The sequence below is a fragment of the Fukomys damarensis genome, unplaced genomic scaffold, assembly GCF_012274545.1.
Source record: "Fukomys damarensis isolate Sample0158 unplaced genomic scaffold, DMR_v1.0_HiC HiC_scaffold_19, whole genome shotgun sequence".
In the NCBI taxonomy this organism is placed as follows: Eukaryota; Metazoa; Chordata; class Mammalia; order Rodentia; family Bathyergidae; genus Fukomys; species Fukomys damarensis.
The window spans coordinates 60,633,482-60,652,306 of record NW_022900931.1 but is presented as its reverse complement, the minus strand read 5'-3'; the positions used below and the strand labels follow the sequence as shown (position 1 = coordinate 60,652,306).

The 18,825-nt window shown below is 44.1% G+C and overlaps 2 protein-coding genes across 3 annotated transcripts in view; one reads left to right on the top strand and one right to left on the bottom strand.

Moving 5' to 3' along the window:
- Cxcl17 (C-X-C motif chemokine ligand 17) overlaps positions 1-13,412 on the bottom strand; it is a 16,218-nt gene extending 2,806 nt beyond the window's left edge. Inside the window, exons 1-3 of the mRNA XM_010623332.2 lie at positions 13,343-13,412; positions 12,723-13,024; positions 101-181 (exon numbers count right to left, since the gene is read on the bottom strand). Coding sequence (XP_010621634.1) covers positions 101-181; positions 12,723-12,801 — 160 coding nt within the window. The 5' untranslated portion in view covers positions 12,802-13,024; positions 13,343-13,412. The remainder of the gene's footprint in view (positions 1-100; positions 182-12,722; positions 13,025-13,342) is intronic.
- The window catches only part of Dmac2 (distal membrane arm assembly complex 2), a 163,345-nt gene that overhangs the window by 26,172 nt on the left and 118,348 nt on the right, over positions 1-18,825 (top strand). The gene's annotated exons all lie outside the window — the stretch shown is intronic.

Sequence of the window (18,825 nt, the reverse complement as noted above, 5' to 3'; positions counted from 1 at the left end):
GCGGTCAGCTCACGGCAGATGCGTAGGTCCCAGAGGAGCCCAAGGGAGAGAGCTGAAGGCACGGCGGTGCCACCGTTGTCGTGGATGCCGAGTGACTGACCTTTGCACTCACATTCTTGGCCGCCTTCTTGCAGCCACCTCCCAGAAGCCTGGCGTCTGTCCCTGTGGTCTCTGGCGACCCCTGTTGAGAGGAAACAGGTTACTCCCGAGCACTGGAAAGGGAAAGGGGCTGACAGAAAAGGTCTGCTGATGGCGCTAGTTCTGTTTCACCTGCTCTTTTACTTGGAGGATCTAGGGTATTTCTGGAGAGAAGCATTTTAAATGGATAAGGAGTTGAGGTTTAAAATTTAGCCTAGAGGAGGGCGGGGGATTTAGCTCAGCGGCTCTGCCGCCTGCCTTGCAAGCACAAGTTCCTGAATTCAATCCCTGGTACACCCCCACCCCCAATACTTAGCCTAGAGGAAAGCTTAGCTGAAGGTAGGAGAAGAAAGAATGTCTTCTGGATGGAAGAAAGGATACAAGGTGGGGGTTTACCAAGACTGTAACCTTTCCGCCCGTGCCCTACGGTAAAATATTTATGACGTAAGGAGTGGTAGCAAGAAGCATATTATTCCACAAATCAAGATTTCCACCGGACCTCCAAGTTGCTATAGTTGAACCCACAATCCCTAAAGGGAGGGCAGGGGTAAGGGGAAAAATGAGAATCAAGACTTGTCATGTAGAGGTGCGAGATCCCAACAATGAATGTAATTGTACTGTAGTCCTAAAATGCACCAATAAACTCAATTAAAGCTGAAAAAAAAATCCCTGTTCAACTTTATCAGGATGTCATTTATGTTTCTTCCTTGGGAAGAAATACATTCTTTTTTGGCCTTTACTCAAGCCTAGTTTACTGTGATGCCTAAAAGATTGTTTTTGGATCTCACTGTATTGCTTAGGCTGTCCTCGAACTCCTAGGCTCTAGCAGTCCTCCTGCTCCAACCTCCCAAGTAGCTGGGACTACAGGTGGCCGCCGCTGCACCTGACTGTAAAATATTTTCATGACAATCAAGGGTGACAGCATAGAGATGTGAGGTTCTCACTAAAACTGGGCACACATGACACCTCTGTAGTAGTTTCTGATATTTCCTATCGTGATCGATTGTTCCTTTCACATGGTTCCCATTGTATTTGAATATAGCTCAAACTTCCTCCAACTATAGTTTGTTTGAAATCGATTATAGAGTAGACCATGTCCGCCAAGGTTCACATGTTAAAGCTTCCAACTTCCAACCCCTCAGAATGACTGTATTGGGAGACAGGGTGATTAAGATGTGATTAAGTTAAATTGGGGCTGCTGTGGTGGGCCCCACTCCTATCTGACTGATGTCCTTAAGAGAAGACGAGATTTGGACACACAGAAAAGTCCCTCTTTACTTATATTTTGGGTTTCTCGTATTTAAGCTTGTGTGTCTGTTTCATTGCATTTAACATTACGGTCTTACAGTTCATCCATTTCCTTACAAATGACTTATACCTGTCCTTCTTTACGGCACAGTACTATTCCACTTGTGTAAAATACCACATTTTCTTTGTCTACTCATCTGTTGATGGACATATAGGCCCTAAGATTTCACTATTATTTTTTGAACACGGGTCCTTGCGAGTGTGAGGCAGGCAGCGGAACCACTGAGCTAAATCCCTGGCACAGATTTTGCTATTATGAATTGTGCTGCTATCAATATGGGTATACCTATAACACTGTAGTATGACATCTTTAACATTTTCAGGAAGGTCCTTGGAAAATCTATTTTTCATTTTTGAGACTTCTCCATACTGAATTCCACATGGCAGTGATTCCTTACATCTCCACCAGCGATGCAGAAAGTTTTCTTCCCCCTTGAAACTTTAACAGCATTCATTATTATTTGATGTTTTGGTAATAGGCATTCTTTATGGATTAAGATGGACTATTAGTATTCCTTTAATTTTTTTTTTGTTTGTTTGTACCGAGGATCGAACTCAGGCCCTTGTGCTTGCAAGGCAGGCAGCAGAACCACTGAGCCAAACCCCTGGCCCTAATTTGTATTTCTTGAATGGCCCGAGATGCTGAAATTTTAAAAATGTATTTATTGGTCATTTGTACTTCTGAAAAGTATCTGTTCGTTTAAGTTGCCCATTTTTTGATTGGGTCTTTTAACTTGGGGAGTGTCTAATTTTTTTGTTGTTGTTGTTTGTTTGTTTGTTTGAGACAGGGTCTCACTGTGTAGTTGAGACTGAACTGGAACTCACTTATGTAGCCCAGGCTGGTCTCAGACTCACAGCGATCCTTCTGCCTCAGCCTCCTGAGTGCTGGGGTTACAGGCATGAGCCACCACGCCTGGCTCTAATTTATTTTAGGATGTTTTTTGAGACAGGATCTTGCCATGTAGTTCAGGCTAGCTCAAACTCACAGTGATTCTCCTGCCTCATCCTCCAAGCATCTGGATTACAGACCTGTGCCACCATGTTCAGCTGATGAGGTGGGGCATCTGATTTTTTTGAGTTCTTTATGTATTTTAGCTATTAGTCCTCTGCCCAAGGAATAACTGGCAAAAATCTTTCCCTCATTCTGTAGGTTGTCTTTTCACTCTTGGTTGTTTCATGTGCTGTGCAGAAGCTTTTTAGTTTAATATAATCCCATTTGTTGACATTACTCCTTGAGCAATCCGGGTTCTATTTAAGAAAATCCTTGCCTACACCTGTGTCTTCAAGAGTTTTACCTATTTTATCTTCCAGCAGCATACATGTTTCTGTTTTAAAACTTAGATTATCGATCCATTTTGATTTTAGTTAAGTGCATGGTGAGAGACATGGCTCTAGATTTACTCTTGTGCATGGGGATGGCCAGTTTTCCCAGCACCACGTGATAAAAAGGCTGCCTTTCCTCCAGTGTATGTTTTTGGCTCCTTTGTCATAAGTCAGATGGCTGGATGTGCCCGGAGTTGTTTCTGAATCCTCTGTGCTGTCTTGTTGATCCACTGGTGTGCTTTTGTGCAGTATCATGTTGAAATCTTAACTCTCGATGTGATGGTATTAGGAAAGGGGTCTTTGGGGGACCATTGGGTTGTGAAGGTGGAGCCCTCATTACTGGGATTAGTGCCCTAATCAAGGGACCCCAGAGAGAGCCCTCCCGCCAGGTCAAAATACAAGAAGCTGGCTGTGTTCAGGCTGCAAGAGACTTCTTGCTCTGAGCTCAGAAATCCTGCCTCCAGAGTTATGGGAAATACATTTTTGTTGTTCATAAGCTACTGTCTGTGGCGCTTTGTAATATCAGCCCAAACAAAGACAGCAGCTATTTGCAGACCATGGACATAGGCCCCCACACCTGCATGCTGGCACACCTGCCGACCCCTTAGATGTTCAGCCTCCAGAACCCTGAGAAAATAAATTTCTGCGGCTTAAGCCATCCAGTCTCAGCTATTCTCTTAGGACTGTTCTAGGAAACTCAGGAGAAGTCTTTCTCCTTCAGAACAGTAGAATGAATTGTGTAGTCCTCATTCAGCTACAAAGCTCCTGGTGCTTGATGGGTATTTGGCAAATATTTGCTCAATAAGTAGACAAACAAGTTATTTGGAGCAGGCCCTTATGGGTCATGTGGCCTGGTTTCCCAGACTTGTGCCCTTTATGCCACTCAGATGCAGGGTGTTGCTTCCTCTCTCCAAGGGTGAATATCCAGATGTTCTCTGTGCTGTTTTGAGAGCTGTTAAAATATTTTAAACAAGTGGAGCCCGTGCCACCGGAATTTTTCTAATATTTTACTCTTATGTGACCTCTCCTCCTTGTTCCAGAAAAAAAAGCACCACAAAATATTAGGGTGAAAAGCAAACTTGGAGATTACTTAATTGAATGTCTTGAGAAAGTTTTTCATTCTAAGTGTAATACAAATATTCTAGAGAAATTCTTAGACCAGGGATTTAGCTCAGTGGTTCCACTGCCTGCCTCGCAAGTGCAAGGACCCGAGTTTGATCCCCAGTACCCCACCAAAAAAAAGAAAAAAAAAGAAAATCTTGAAGGTACAGTAAATAACACATTATTCTTACTAACTCTTGGTATTTTGGTATACTTGTGTATTCTTTTTATATAGTGATAATCACAGTATGTGAACAAACTTATGCACTTTTTCCTCACTTCACAAAGCATGTTACTATATCATTTTCATCATAGACTTTTTTTTCAGTACCCAGGACTTTTGCACTGACCTACATTCCCAACCCTTTGTTAGTTTTTTAAAAATTTGAGATAGGGTGTTCCTAAAATGCTAAGTTACTCACAATGGGCTTGAACCTGTGATCCTTCTGTCTCAGCCTCCCAGAGGGCCGGATTACAGATGTGTGCCTCCATGCCTGACCATAACAGGTATTTTTAACGACTGTATAGTACTCCCAGTAAATATGTTCTAAATTATCTAAGAGTTTTCCTATTGCTGGATATTTGAATATTTTTAGATATTGATGAAGTTCTTTGTTATGTAGCTGTCTTCGAAATTTTGTGATTTTCTTGGAAAATAGAATTACTGGTCAGAAGTTAAGAATAGTTTTTTTTATGTTTATTGATCTTATCAAATTGCTTTCAAAAGGGCAGTATCAGTTGATTAAATCTCTACCTCCTTTATTTTCAGTTGAGGAAACTGAGGCCCAGAGAGGACAAATGAAATGCCCAAGTTCACTAAGGTTGTGGTGATAATCTAAGAATAAAACCCAAATCCAAGATTCTTAGTATTCCTTTAATTTTTTTTTTGTTTGTTTGTACCGAGGATCGAACTCAGGCCCTTGTGCTTGCAAGGCAGGCAGCAGAACCACTGAGCCAAACCCCTGGCCCTAATTTGTATTTCTTGAATGGCCCGAGATGCTGAAATTTTAAAAATGTATTTATTGGTCATTTGTACTTCTGAAAAGTATCTGTTCGTTTAAGTTGCCCATTTTTTGATTGGGTCTTTTAACTTGGGGAGTGTCTAATTTTTTTGTTGTTGTTGTTTGTTTGTTTGTTTGAGACAGGGTCTCACTGTGTAGTTGAGACTGAACTGGAACTCACTTATGTAGCCCAGGCTGGTCTCAGACTCACAGCGATCCTTCTGCCTCAGCCTCCTGAGTGCTGGGGTTACAGGCATGAGCCACCACGCCTGGCTCTAATTTATTTTAGGATGTTTTTTGAGACAGGATCTTGCCATGTAGTTCAGGCTAGCTCAAACTCACAGTGATTCTCCTGCCTCATCCTCCAAGCATCTGGATTACAGACCTGTGCCACCATGTTCAGCTGATGAGGTGGGGCATCTGATTTTTTTGAGTTCTTTATGTATTTTAGCTATTAGTCCTCTGCCCAAGGAATAACTGGCAAAAATCTTTCCCTCATTCTGTAGGTTGTCTTTTCACTCTTGGTTGTTTCATGTGCTGTGCAGAAGCTTTTTAGTTTAATATAATCCCATTTGTTGACATTACTCCTTGAGCAATCCGGGTTCTATTTAAGAAAATCCTTGCCTACACCTGTGTCTTCAAGAGTTTTACCTATTTTATCTTCCAGCAGCATACATGTTTCTGTTTTAAAACTTAGATTATCGATCCATTTTGATTTTAGTTAAGTGCATGGTGAGAGACATGGCTCTAGATTTACTCTTGTGCATGGGGATGGCCAGTTTTCCCAGCACCACGTGATAAAAAGGCTGCCTTTCCTCCAGTGTATGTTTTTGGCTCCTTTGTCATAAGTCAGATGGCTGGATGTGCCCGGAGTTGTTTCTGAATCCTCTGTGCTGTCTTGTTGATCCACTGGTGTGCTTTTGTGCAGTATCATGTTGAAATCTTAACTCTCGATGTGATGGTATTAGGAAAGGGGTCTTTGGGGGACCATTGGGTTGTGAAGGTGGAGCCCTCATTACTGGGATTAGTGCCCTAATCAAGGGACCCCAGAGAGAGCCCTCCCGCCAGGTCAAAATACAAGAAGCTGGCTGTGTTCAGGCTGCAAGAGACTTCTTGCTCTGAGCTCAGAAATCCTGCCTCCAGAGTTATGGGAAATACATTTTTGTTGTTCATAAGCTACTGTCTGTGGCGCTTTGTAATATCAGCCCAAACAAAGACAGCAGCTATTTGCAGACCATGGACATAGGCCCCCACACCTGCATGCTGGCACACCTGCCGACCCCTTAGATGTTCAGCCTCCAGAACCCTGAGAAAATAAATTTCTGCGGCTTAAGCCATCCAGTCTCAGCTATTCTCTTAGGACTGTTCTAGGAAACTCAGGAGAAGTCTTTCTCCTTCAGAACAGTAGAATGAATTGTGTAGTCCTCATTCAGCTACAAAGCTCCTGGTGCTTGATGGGTATTTGGCAAATATTTGCTCAATAAGTAGACAAACAAGTTATTTGGAGCAGGCCCTTATGGGTCATGTGGCCTGGTTTCCCAGACTTGTGCCCTTTATGCCACTCAGATGCAGGGTGTTGCTTCCTCTCTCCAAGGGTGAATATCCAGATGTTCTCTGTGCTGTTTTGAGAGCTGTTAAAATATTTTAAACAAGTGGAGCCCGTGCCACCGGAATTTTTCTAATATTTTACTCTTATGTGACCTCTCCTCCTTGTTCCAGAAAAAAAAGCACCACAAAATATTAGGGTGAAAAGCAAACTTGGAGATTACTTAATTGAATGTCTTGAGAAAGTTTTTCATTCTAAGTGTAATACAAATATTCTAGAGAAATTCTTAGACCAGGGATTTAGCTCAGTGGTTCCACTGCCTGCCTCGCAAGTGCAAGGACCCGAGTTTGATCCCCAGTACCCCACCAAAAAAAAGAAAAAAAAAGAAAATCTTGAAGGTACAGTAAATAACACATTATTCTTACTAACTCTTGGTATTTTGGTATACTTGTGTATTCTTTTTATATAGTGATAATCACAGTATGTGAACAAACTTATGCACTTTTTCCTCACTTCACAAAGCATGTTACTATATCATTTTCATCATAGACTTTTTTTTCAGTACCCAGGACTTTTGCACTGACCTACATTCCCAACCCTTTGTTAGTTTTTTAAAAATTTGAGATAGGGTGTTCCTAAAATGCTAAGTTACTCACAATGGGCTTGAACCTGTGATCCTTCTGTCTCAGCCTCCCAGAGGGCCGGATTACAGATGTGTGCCTCCATGCCTGACCATAACAGGTATTTTTAACGACTGTATAGTACTCCCAGTAAATATGTTCTAAATTATCTAAGAGTTTTCCTATTGCTGGATATTTGAATATTTTTAGATATTGATGAAGTTCTTTGTTATGTAGCTGTCTTCGAAATTTTGTGATTTTCTTGGAAAATAGAATTACTGGTCAGAAGTTAAGAATAGTTTTTTTTATGTTTATTGATCTTATCAAATTGCTTTCAAAAGGGCAGTATCAGTTGATTAAATCTCTACCTCCTTTATTTTCAGTTGAGGAAACTGAGGCCCAGAGAGGACAAATGAAATGCCCAAGTTCACTAAGGTTGTGGTGATAATCTAAGAATAAAACCCAAATCCAAGATTCTTGTCTCTTTCTTTCTGTGACCCCAGGTAACTTTCGTTTAGTTGGTGGAAATGAAAATGAAGCTTCGTGCTACTTCAGACATTTATAGACCACCATCTATGACATTTTTTTCTACAGCTTCTACAGGCTATAGTGTTATTTACTTCATACTTTCATACTCTAAGTTTACTTTGCAAAACAGCTCTTCTTATGTGATATTATCTGTGAAAGTACAGGTTGGATGTATACTTAGATTTTTTTCTGACATGTATGGAAAATAAACATAACCATTAAAATAAAACATGCAGGGCCTGGGATTTAGCTCAGTGGTTCTGTCACCTTCCTCACAGTGCAAGGATCCAAGTTCAGTCCCTGGTTCCAAAAATAAAAATAAAAAGTAAATGAAAATAGACAAATTTACATTCTACCTAAAATTGCTTTTGGGAACCACTGATACAGTGGAATAAACATGAACTTTATATCTAAGTAGATCTGGGGTTAACTAGTGGCTCTGTCACCTAATTATATCATCTTAGATAAGTCACTTGTGACCTCAGTTCTCAGTTTCCTCATTTGTTTTTGGACAGGATCTTGCAGTGTAGTCCAACCTGGCCCTGGACTCGTTCTATAGCCCAGGCTGGTCTCGAACTCATCATCCTCTTGCCTCAGCCTTGTGTTGGGATTTTGGGCCTGCGTCATGACACTGGCTTTCCCTGATTTGTAAAATGAGGATAGGAATAGCCACCTTTCAGAGTTGTGAGGAATAAATGCGGTCCTGTGAGTGCCCAGCTACCAGACAGGTTTTCAGTACATGCTGGTTATTATTGTGGTTATTACTGTGGATGTCTAGTTGTTTTCCAAAGACTGTATCTATACTGGTGGCTTTCTGCTGACGGATGTACATATTTCCATATGTATATGTGAAAGTTACTTACACTTGTTAGCATTTCTGGTACATCTATATTATTTTGATTTTCTAGTTCTACCACACCTTTGCTTTGTGAGTTTTGGACAATTTGCTTAACTTCTATATTCCTTAATTTACCTACCAGTAGTTTTTAAAATATGGCTGCTAGTATATGAATATGTTTTTGCTTGTTTGTTTGGTGCTGAGGGTCAAACTTGCGACCTTGCACTTGTGAGGCAGGTGGTAGCACCCCTGAGCTAAAGCCCTGGTCCTGTATGTTATTTTCTAGCTCTGTCCACTAGGGGGCCTAGAAGTGACGGCACCTACGGTCCTAGCAAAGGGCGCATTTAGTATTTGTGGGGAGGGGATTTATCTCAGTGGTTCCGCTGCCTACCTTGTAAGTGTGAGGTCCCGAGTTAAATCATCAGTACCAACCAAAACAAAAACATTTAGCACCTATGGTTTGTAAATAGCTTTCTCTACCAAAGGAACTAGGGCTCCCTGGAGAGATGACTCGTTCCAGGGCTGGGACAGTGAAGTGTAACATGAGCCTGGAACATCTTTTAGTGTCAGAAAATAAGGAACTTCTCGAAAAACGATGAGGATATTAAAAGGTCATAGAAGCCACCTCGAAGGAGCTCCCAAGGGCCAATTTAGAGACAATATGAACAACACAATAAATAATGATATAATGGATTATACCTCATAAGTCCATATTGATATAGATAGTTGAATAAATAATGAAAGGAGGAAGAATAACTCTTTTTATAGTAAAATTCCACTTAATAAATGTAGAAAGGTCAGGGATGCAGCTCAGTGGCACCGCGCCTGCCTGGCAAGCACAAGGTCCTGAGTTCAGTCCCTGGTACAGAAAAAAAAAAAAATGTAGAAAGAATGATGGAAATGGAAAAATCATTATTTGGCTAATGCCACAGTAACAACTGTTGTTAGCAAGAGTTATGAATAAATCCCAAAACTTAATGGTTAGCTGGGTGCGGTGGCACATGCCTGTAATCACAGCCCTGAAGCAGGAGGATGGCCGTGAGTTCAAGGCCAGCCTGGGCTACATAGTGAGTTCAAGACCTACCTCAAAAACAAAACAACACCTTAGTGGGTAAAAGTATAAGAAGCAGGATATTTTAATAATATTAAGGTACCTCTCCTTGGCTGGGTGTGATAGCACATAATCCCAGCACCTGGGAGGCTGAGGCAGGAGGCGTGCAGTAAGTGGAAGCCAGCCTGGGCTATGTAATGAGTAGAAGGCCGGAGAGGCCCTGTCTCAAAAAACAAAATACAGCCGGGGATTTAGCTCAGTGGCACAGCACCTGCCTTGCAAGTGCAAGGTTCTCAGTTTGATCCCTGGTACAAAAAACAACAAAAATAACTACTACCGCCACCCAAAAACTAAAGCAACCCCCCCAAAACAAAACAAAACAAAACACCACCACAACAACCCTCCCAACTGCCCAACAAACAAACAAACAAACCAGGTATCTCTCCACAAGGTATAAGGAGAAAAATACAGTTGCAACTTAACAGACACCACCTTAACCATTTACCATCACCAGTAACAAGCTAGCAATATCCTAGGCCTCCTGTACCGAGCGTGTATCTGTCCCTTTGTGGTATTCTTGCCCCAGATCCATAGCCTGAACTTAATAAGGAGAAAATATTGGATAAATTCAAATTGAGGACACACTACAAAGTATTTTGAAGGGTTTTTTTTTTTCAGTCAAGGTCTTGGAAGATAAGGAAAGACCGAGAAACCACCCTAGAGTGGAGGAGAGTAAGGGCACATGGAAGTTTTATTTAGTGTGGGATTCTGGATTGCACTCTGGAGTAGAAAAAGAACATCAGGGGCCGGCGACTTAGCTCAGTGGCTCCGCGACTGCCTTGCAAGCACAAAGTCCTGAGTTCGATCCCCGATACCGGGGGTGGGGGGAAGGAAGAAAGGAAAAGGACTTTATTTGGGTTATTAACAAAATTTGAATGTTTGTGAATTAATTATCCTTAGTGTGCCAGTTTCCTGGTTTTGATAATCTTGTTATGATTATGTAAGGTTATTTGAAATAATCCAGAGGAACAATATACTGGAACTCTATTTTTGTAAACTTTTTGAAAGCATGAAAAGTAAAAAATTAAAAATATAAAAGTACGTTAGATTTGTGAGGACAAAATGAGATGATGGCCGTATGTGTGGAACGCTGAGAAAAATGCCTGAAGCATGAGTTCTTAACACATGTCTGCTTATTAATAGTAATTTTATGATTAAGTGATGATATAAGTAGTGAATTATCTATTGTTGTGATTTATCTCCTAATATTCTCATATATTCTTACCTGTTTATTTTTTTACCCTTTCCCTTGTGAAAAGAATACTGTGGTGAGCACAGATGTGGTTATTTCTAGAGATATAAAGTAAGATCAGATTTTATTTTGAGGATTGTTTTAGAGAGTGGGGGGCGGGCTCATTTCCTCTGGTCGCTCATTGGTTCAAATTTAGGCTGGCAATCAGAAGAAACTGCTTGCTGGGAAGCCGTGCTTAATTTCCACGGCTGCCCATTCCAGGGCGTTTGTGATAGCGCCACCTGGCGACAGGGCTGCTCTTCCCCAGTTCATCGTCCTTGTGCTTTAAGAGCTGCTTTACAAATAAGACTCTGCTCATTTATTGAACACCTTCTAAATACACGTTATAGATTCACTTAATCTTCACAAGTCTGTGTGATAATTGGCATTTTACTGATTTTTAAGATGATAAAACTGAGGTTCACAAAAGTTAAGCGGCAGAGCCAAGGTTTGGATTCAGATCCCCTAACCCTAAGGCTGAGTCTCCGTATGGCCCTAAATTTCAGAACTGTTGGCATAGAGGAGTGATTCGCGGATAGGGCTCTGTTCCTTGCTCCCATTTGGCAATGTCTGGAGATATTTTTAGCTTTCTGAAGGGGTAGGGTGCGTGTGGGAGCTTTCTTAAGGGGCACCCAATGGGTGGACGTTATCTAGTTGCTGCTAAACATCTTACCATACACAGAACAGCCCCTACGACAAAGAATTGTTCAGCTCCAAATGTCAACAGAGCGGCTATCGGATCCTAGTGTTGAATCTTAAAAGGGCAAAAGTTGGAACTTAGAAACGTGAGGACTTAGCTAATATTTACCGAGTAGTGTGCTGGATGGTGTGAGGGCTGTAGAAACAATACACCGGCTTTTGTGCCACCGAAGGGGGTCACACTCTGCAAAGGCAGGGATCAGGGCAGGAGAGGCACGCACACACTTCCGGTCCGAGACAAAAACGTAACAAATGCAATAGGGCCGAGTGTGCTCTGAGAAGGGAGACTCATGTCTGGCTGTGGCAGGGACCAAGGGAGGCGGTGGGGAGGAGTTGGGTTTTGAGTTGAATGTGTGAGCAAAGCTTAGCTGGTGGGAGGACACAGAACCCGCCCAGGACTACACCCTCCTTTGTGGGGTGCATGGAGTGTTGGTTAGTGAGTTGGTAAAGCAGGTCCAGGCCGGAGCACTGAGCCAGCTGAGGGCTGAAGCCCGGGTGTCTGTCATAGTCTTGGAAAAGCTTTCCCTTCCTGAGTGGTGGCCTGGGACCTAGGGATGTGGGACTCAGCAGCTCCTGGGGAGGGCTCTGAAAAGGAGGGGAACTTTGAAATTAGGATGGCGTAGGGTGGAACTTCTCCTAATTTTAGGACCAAGCTGATGCTTTGTATGCAACAAGCTATTTCACCTTAAAAGTAGATCTTGGGGAGATGGTGCTCTCAAATCAACTATAAGTGAGAATAATCTCTCTCCTGTGGATTATTTTGGGAAGATCTGGGCCACTCTGGCTGTGGTGAAAACTGGAGCGCAGGCGGAACCACTAACCAAGGCTGAGGCGTCCGTAGCGGTATGGTCTGGTGACAGGATTTTTCCCACCTATTATAGCACTAGAAGCTGCTGGTGGCATGTGTAGTATCCTGGACAGCAGGAGGCCCTGGGGAAGTTCATTACTGTTCTGGAAAGGGCATTGGAGAAAAAGTAAGGTCAGCACGTCCTGGTCGATCTAGGGTGCGTTGTGCACCTGTGCGTGAGGTAAATATTTTGCCAGCTATAGTTGCAGACCCCTTCATGTACAACACCCTTTTAACTCTCTCAACACCCTTCACTAAGGTACTGTTGCCTCCTTTTTCTAAATGAGGAAACTGGTGCTGAGAAAGGTATCTTGACCCATATCTTTGTAGCTCCTCTTTAAAGCATGTGTGGCTTGTTTTGCCACCTTTTTTTTTTAAACCTCTTCCCCCTCTTCACAGAAAAATTAATCTTAAAAAAAATTTTTTTTTACCTGTATTTGGGCTGCTAGAGACCATGGACATCAGAATCAGTGGCAGCAACAGGAAGAGAAAGGAGATTGTCACCTTCATGGTGGCTGTCAGTGCTGCTGAAAGTTGCTTGCAGAATGTCTGAATCCCAGGCAGTGGCTCCTGGTTCCTGGGAACGGCTCAGATGCGGTAGTTGGCGTAGTGGTCTGGGCTTTAATACTGCCCCAGTGTTCTCAAGAAAGGGTAAGAACAGGTGAGATGACGCTGTCTGGGTTGTTAGGTAACAGATTGGGCCAGGTGCTTTACAGGAATCTGGGAGGTGAGACTGGTCAAACAAAAGAAACGCAGCATTCTTAAGAACTTAGGAAACGACTGATCTGATCGCTTGACAGCTGTACTTGTCCCCTCCCGCCCTCCTTCTTGCCTCCCACCCCATGATGTGCTATGATTTCTCCCTCAAGAGCTTTTTCTAGTTTGAAATTTCCTTATAAAATTTAGTGACAGTTTCTAGCAAGAAAGTGGCCACGAAGGGTTAGCAGAAGAGAGAGGGACGTGTGTGTTTCCCCTCTGTCATCTCCACTTCTACCCTTGGCAAGGGATAGCAATAGTAATGCTACTGCTTGGACAGGGGCCCCGTCTTTACCTTGTTGCACCAACTCTGTAGCCCTGTAAAGTTGCAGAAGGGCAGGATGAGGAAAGGGCGATGTTGCTCCTGGTCCACTGGTAAAAGCAAACCTCCTCGTGGTTCATTGGGAAGATGGTGATGGCTGTAAAGTGTGTTTGCCCAGGCAGCTGTGGCTTCTGGCACCAAACCTTGGTTGGGAAGATCTCCAGGAAAAAGAAGAGAAGTAAGAATACTTTAGTAGGCCGGGTGTGGTGGCGCACACCTGTAATCCCAGTACTCAGGAGGCTGAGGCAGGAGGATCACTGTGAGTTCGAGACCAGCCTGGGCTACATAGTGAGTTCCAGGTCAGTGTCACCTACGTAGTGAGACCCTTTCTCAGAAAACAAAACAAAACAAACTTTAGTAAACACTAAGGGTTATAGTGTTAGTCAGCTTCCCATCATGCAGCAAAACACCTGAGATTGTCAGTTCATAAGAGGAAAGGTTTATTTTGGCTGTTGGTTTTGGTCCATGATCATGGTGGGTGACAAAACAAAACAAAACACCTGAGAATGTCAGTTCATAAGAGGAAAGGTTTATTTTGGCTGTTGGTTTTGGTCCATGATCATGGTGGGTGCACATGGCAGGGGGAACTGTTTGCCTCATGGGAGCCAGGAAGCAGAGACAGGAAGGGGCCAGGGTCTCAATATCCTCTTTAAGGACACGTCTCTGAGGCCCTAACTTTCTTTTAGTGGGCTTCATCTCCTGAAGGTTTCATCACTTCCCAGTTACACCACAGGCTAGAGACTGAGCTTTGGTGGCATTCAAGATCCAAATAACGGTCATAGAAGATGAGCAGCACTTATAAACGTGGGCTCTATCCCAGAGACTTGAGGGATGTGTCAGAGAAAGAGGAGAGGCTGAGTTTGATACTGTGAGGGCTGAAGGGAGAGTTAACAAGGAGCCCTTCTGGAGGCCTTCGGGCAGTCGTGAGAAAAGGTGATATGATTTTGTTTCCCCAGTAGTAGGGAAAAGACAAGGCACTGATCAAACCCTTTTTAATTTTTGTTAGGTTATTCCTACCCTCTCAGTTTTCAAGACAACCTGGCCTATTGCCACATTGGAGAATTGAGCTAAGAGATGAAAGCTATTCTCAAGTTTAAGTCTTGGGCTTGGTCTGGGTTTGGTTTGTTTTTTTGGTTTTTTTGAGACAGGGTCTCATTATGTAGTTGAGACTGACCTGGAACTCACTATATAGGTCAGGTTGGTCTCGAACTCACAGAGATCCTCCTGCCTCAGCCTCCCGAGTGCTGGGATTACAGGCGTGAGCCACCATGCCCGGCTGGTCTGGGTTTGGTTTGACATGAACCACTGATATGCCTTCTTTCTGGAAAATTCTTAAAATTGTCTCTATTTTCAGGATGCTTAAACCTAACCAGGGAGATGCCATTCACTTTATAAATCCAATAGATAAGAGTGGAACCAACATTCAGAGAGAGCAGAAGTTCGCTGAGGACTGGGAGGGACTGTGGGTTGGGTGGAACCTGAGCTCAGTCTCACAGGTGGGGTAGACTTCGGATTGGTGGGGTCAGAGAAGAGGGGAGAACAGAGCAGCGTGTTTTAAGCTGGGGCTAATTGGTTATTTGAGGGCAGGGTGGATACGTGGTTATGTCTTCGCAGGGAGCTCAGCGGGGTTGCTTTCCTTTCCTCATCAAGTTGTCAGTCCACGCTGAGAACTTCCTCTGGGTCCGCCTGGTCTGTCTACCACTGCTCCCCTGGCGGACTGGCAGGAAGTTTTTTTTGGTTTTTTTTTCCACTCTGGTTTTCCCCTCTACGGGCTTGGGTGGGGTCACATCACCGGATACAGATTTGGGTCTCTCAGGTTTGTTGACATACAACACCCTTAAGACAAACGGACTTTCCTTTGGTTAATATTAACAGCTTCTCCTAGCCCATGTCGGAAACATGATTGGTGTCAAAGAGTTTCCCTGACTTGCAAAAGCCCTCCCCCAGAGAGCGGTAAAGGGCAAGTAAGGGGAAGGCACCACTCCACTGTGGCTATTATGTGCTCTCCCCATTCTAGTGTACTTGGCAGACAGCCAAGAACATTTGCCAGTCACCTCTGTGCCTCGTGCTGCTCTAATAATAGTCGCGTGTTCGTGCATGAATTCGCTGAACACTGGATCGCTCAGTGTGTGCCTGGTGGTGGACGCCGGAGAATAAGACTCGCTGCTGTCTCTGAGGAGTTCTCACACTTGTCCCCCTTTGCAGGAATGGAAGTTAAAGTGCAGGGAGGTCCTGTGATTAGGTCAGCGTCGTCAGTCGGTGAGCCCCAAAGCCACAAGAGTGAAACACAAGTTTCTTGCTAGATTTTCTTTTCTCTTTTGCTTCCGGTACCAGGGATCAAACTCAGGACCTTGCCAGACAGGCACCATGCTGCTGAGCTACATCCCCGGCCCTCTTACTAGATTTTCTGTTATTGTGAAGCTCTCTGGCTGCTGTACATGCAATGTGCCGAGGCCCTGTAGGACAGAGAGCACTTTCAAAACGAAGTGGACGAGCTCACAGCCACCCCCACCCACCAGAAGGAAATGCCCTGTCCAACCATGTTGGTGGAGAGCACCATCTGGGACATTTACATTCTCCTATGTCATTTTGAGCTCGATATGAGGAAAACTGAGCCCAAGGAACCAAGAGTGAACGTTTTTTCCCAGGCTGTTGATGAGAGAGGTCCCCAAACGTTAGTGTCAGAGCTTTGAGGATCCTCCAAACCTTGTGTGTGTGTGTGTGTGTGTGTTCTATTCATCTGTGTTGCTCTAGTGTACAGTTCATAACATATTAAAGATTCCTAGCTGGGCGTGGTGGCACACGCCTGTGATCCCAGCACTCGGGAGGCTGAGGCAGGAGGATCGCTGTGAGTTGAGACCAGCCTGGGCTACATTAGTGAGTTCCAGGTCAGTCTCAACTATATAGTGAGACCCTGTCTCAGAAAACAAACAAAAAAGATTCCTTCTTCCTTTCTTCCTTTGTTTTTTAAAGTCAGGGTCTTCCTATGTAGCCTAGGCTGGCCTAGAGTTCACGATCCCTCTTCCTCCATCTCTCTAGTGCTGGGATTCCAAGTGTGTACCACTGTGCCTGGCTCCGATGAGTGTTTCTTAGAAACTAAAATGGGATTTAAAAGATACACTCACACAGACAGGGGATGACTGGGCAGCAGCGCAGATAGGCAAATGCAGTATCCGCCGCGGTGGTATTCGGCTTTCTAGATGTGGGTGTGGTGCCAGCTTGGGGAGATGGGTAGTCCTGTGTGGTGCCGCGGTGGGGACACCCCTAAAATTCCGAACGTCCCAGGTGACCGCTGTGTTTCACACGCGGGAGAGTGACAGGAGAGCACGGGCTTCAGATCCTATCATTTGGAAGATGCCCGAGGGAAGACAGCCATGGAGGGTCCTGGCGCAGGTGGCGGATGCAAGTATTTGATGAGTTGTTGTATAAAGAGCTGTTATTTGGGGGCCGGGGATTTAGCTCAGTGGTTCCGCCACCTGCTTTGCGAGCATAAGGATCCGAGTTCGGTTCCAGGTACCAAAAATAAAAATAAATAAAAAAGGTATTATTTTGGCGCCCACAGAGAGTAGGGTTCATGGGTGGGGGGTGTCAGACACAGCGTGGCTCAGGGTGCCAAAGAACTGTGGCAGTAAAGTAAGTTTCCTCGGAAAACTGCACGTTTACTGCTAGAGTTCAGTTAGGGGTTGTCTGCAAGTAGTGATCGCCGCGGTGATTTCTACAGTTCCAAAGGCAGAGCTGGGCATGGATCTCAGGTTTTCCTGATGATACATTTAGGATCGGGTAGTACATAAAGCCCTTTGAAACACTGAACAATAAAATACCACGATATTTGTGCAAAAATAAAGTTGATTTTTAACAACAGAGAAAGCCCTTTGAGACGTGACATTGTGCTATGATGCTTGCCCGACTCTCGTTTTGCACTTTGAGCTTCTCTTGTCCCAGCGTGAGGCTTGGACTTTAAACTCCCGCTCATTTACCGAGAACCGCACAGGTTAAGTGCATTTGCTGGTCATGGTCACAAGGTGGCAGCACATCCTCACTGGTGTTTCCCAAGAATTCACGTGGGCAAGTCTGGGGCAGGCTATGGGCACAAATGAGGCGAATTGTCTTTTTTTTTTTTCCTTCTTTCTTTTTCTTTTTCTTCTCTGGAGCGACGGAGTTGAAGTGACTGTGAAATAACTGCATTTTAGAACTGGAAGGCACTTTGGAAAAGTGCTTTCAACTTCCCTGTACTTTCACACCTCCCAAGGATCTTGTTTAAGTACAGATTGTAATTCCTCGGATGGAGCCTAAGATTCTGCCCTCCCTCCCTCCCTCCCTTCCTAGAGATGAAGTCCTACTATGTTGTTCAGGCTGCCCCTCAACTCCTGGGCTCCATTAATCTTCCTGACACAAGCCAGGCGGGGTGGTGCATGCCTATAATCCCAGCACTCAGGAGGCTGAGGCAGGAGGATCGCTGTGAGTTCCAGACCATCCTAGGCTACATAGTGAGTTCCAGGTCAGTCTCAACTACATAGTGAGACCCTGTCTCAAAAAACCAAAAAACCAAATCAAAAAAACACAATCTTCCTGACACAGACTCTCAAGTAACTGGGACTACAGACACCTCTGTGACCCCTGGCTGAGAGTCTGTACCACTGCCTGTTGGTGGACCGCACTGTTGACTAGGCAAGTTTCAGAGGTCACGTAGAGGCTGCTCCTCACTGCACCTGATTTATGGGTGGAGAAAGAACCATATCTCATTATAGATAACTAAATTAGGTGGACATATTCTGTGCACTCAGACAGCGCTAGGCCCTCAAGGGAGCCAGTGGAGAGATGAGAGCACATTACAGCTGTGGCTGGAGACGCATCCATTAGAGATAAGGACAGAATGACCAGGCCTACATACCTTCCCAGGAGATAAGATAATTGGTACCACCTGGTCCAATAAAGTCCAGCTAGGCATCAGTGACCCCCATGGGTGACCAGGACCCCCCGATCCGTCCCTTCCTAAAGGAGGTCTTTGCTCTTTCCATGCACTGCATACTGCATGAGCTACTTCCCCACTGGATCAATATTACTCACCTAAGCGACTCTACTTGTAATCTTATTGATTGATCATAGTTTTGACCCATGTTGAACCCACCTTGTAATTTTGCTCCATAAAACTTCTTTTTTGTTGTTATTGTTTTTTGAGACAGGGTCTCACTATATAGTTGAGGCTGACCTGGAACTCACTACATAGCCCAGGCTGGTCTCAAACTCACAGTGATCCTCCTGCCTCAGCCTCCTGAGTGCTGGGATTACAGGTGTGCACCACCATACCCGGCAAAACTTCTTTTGAGAAGTGGATTCATTGACAACCTCCCTTCTTGTCTCTCTCGATAAAGTTTTCATTCTAAGTCCCTGGCCCAAGTTTTCCTACTCTCTCTCTCTCTCTCTTTTTTTTTTTTTTTTTTTTTTTTTTTGGGTTT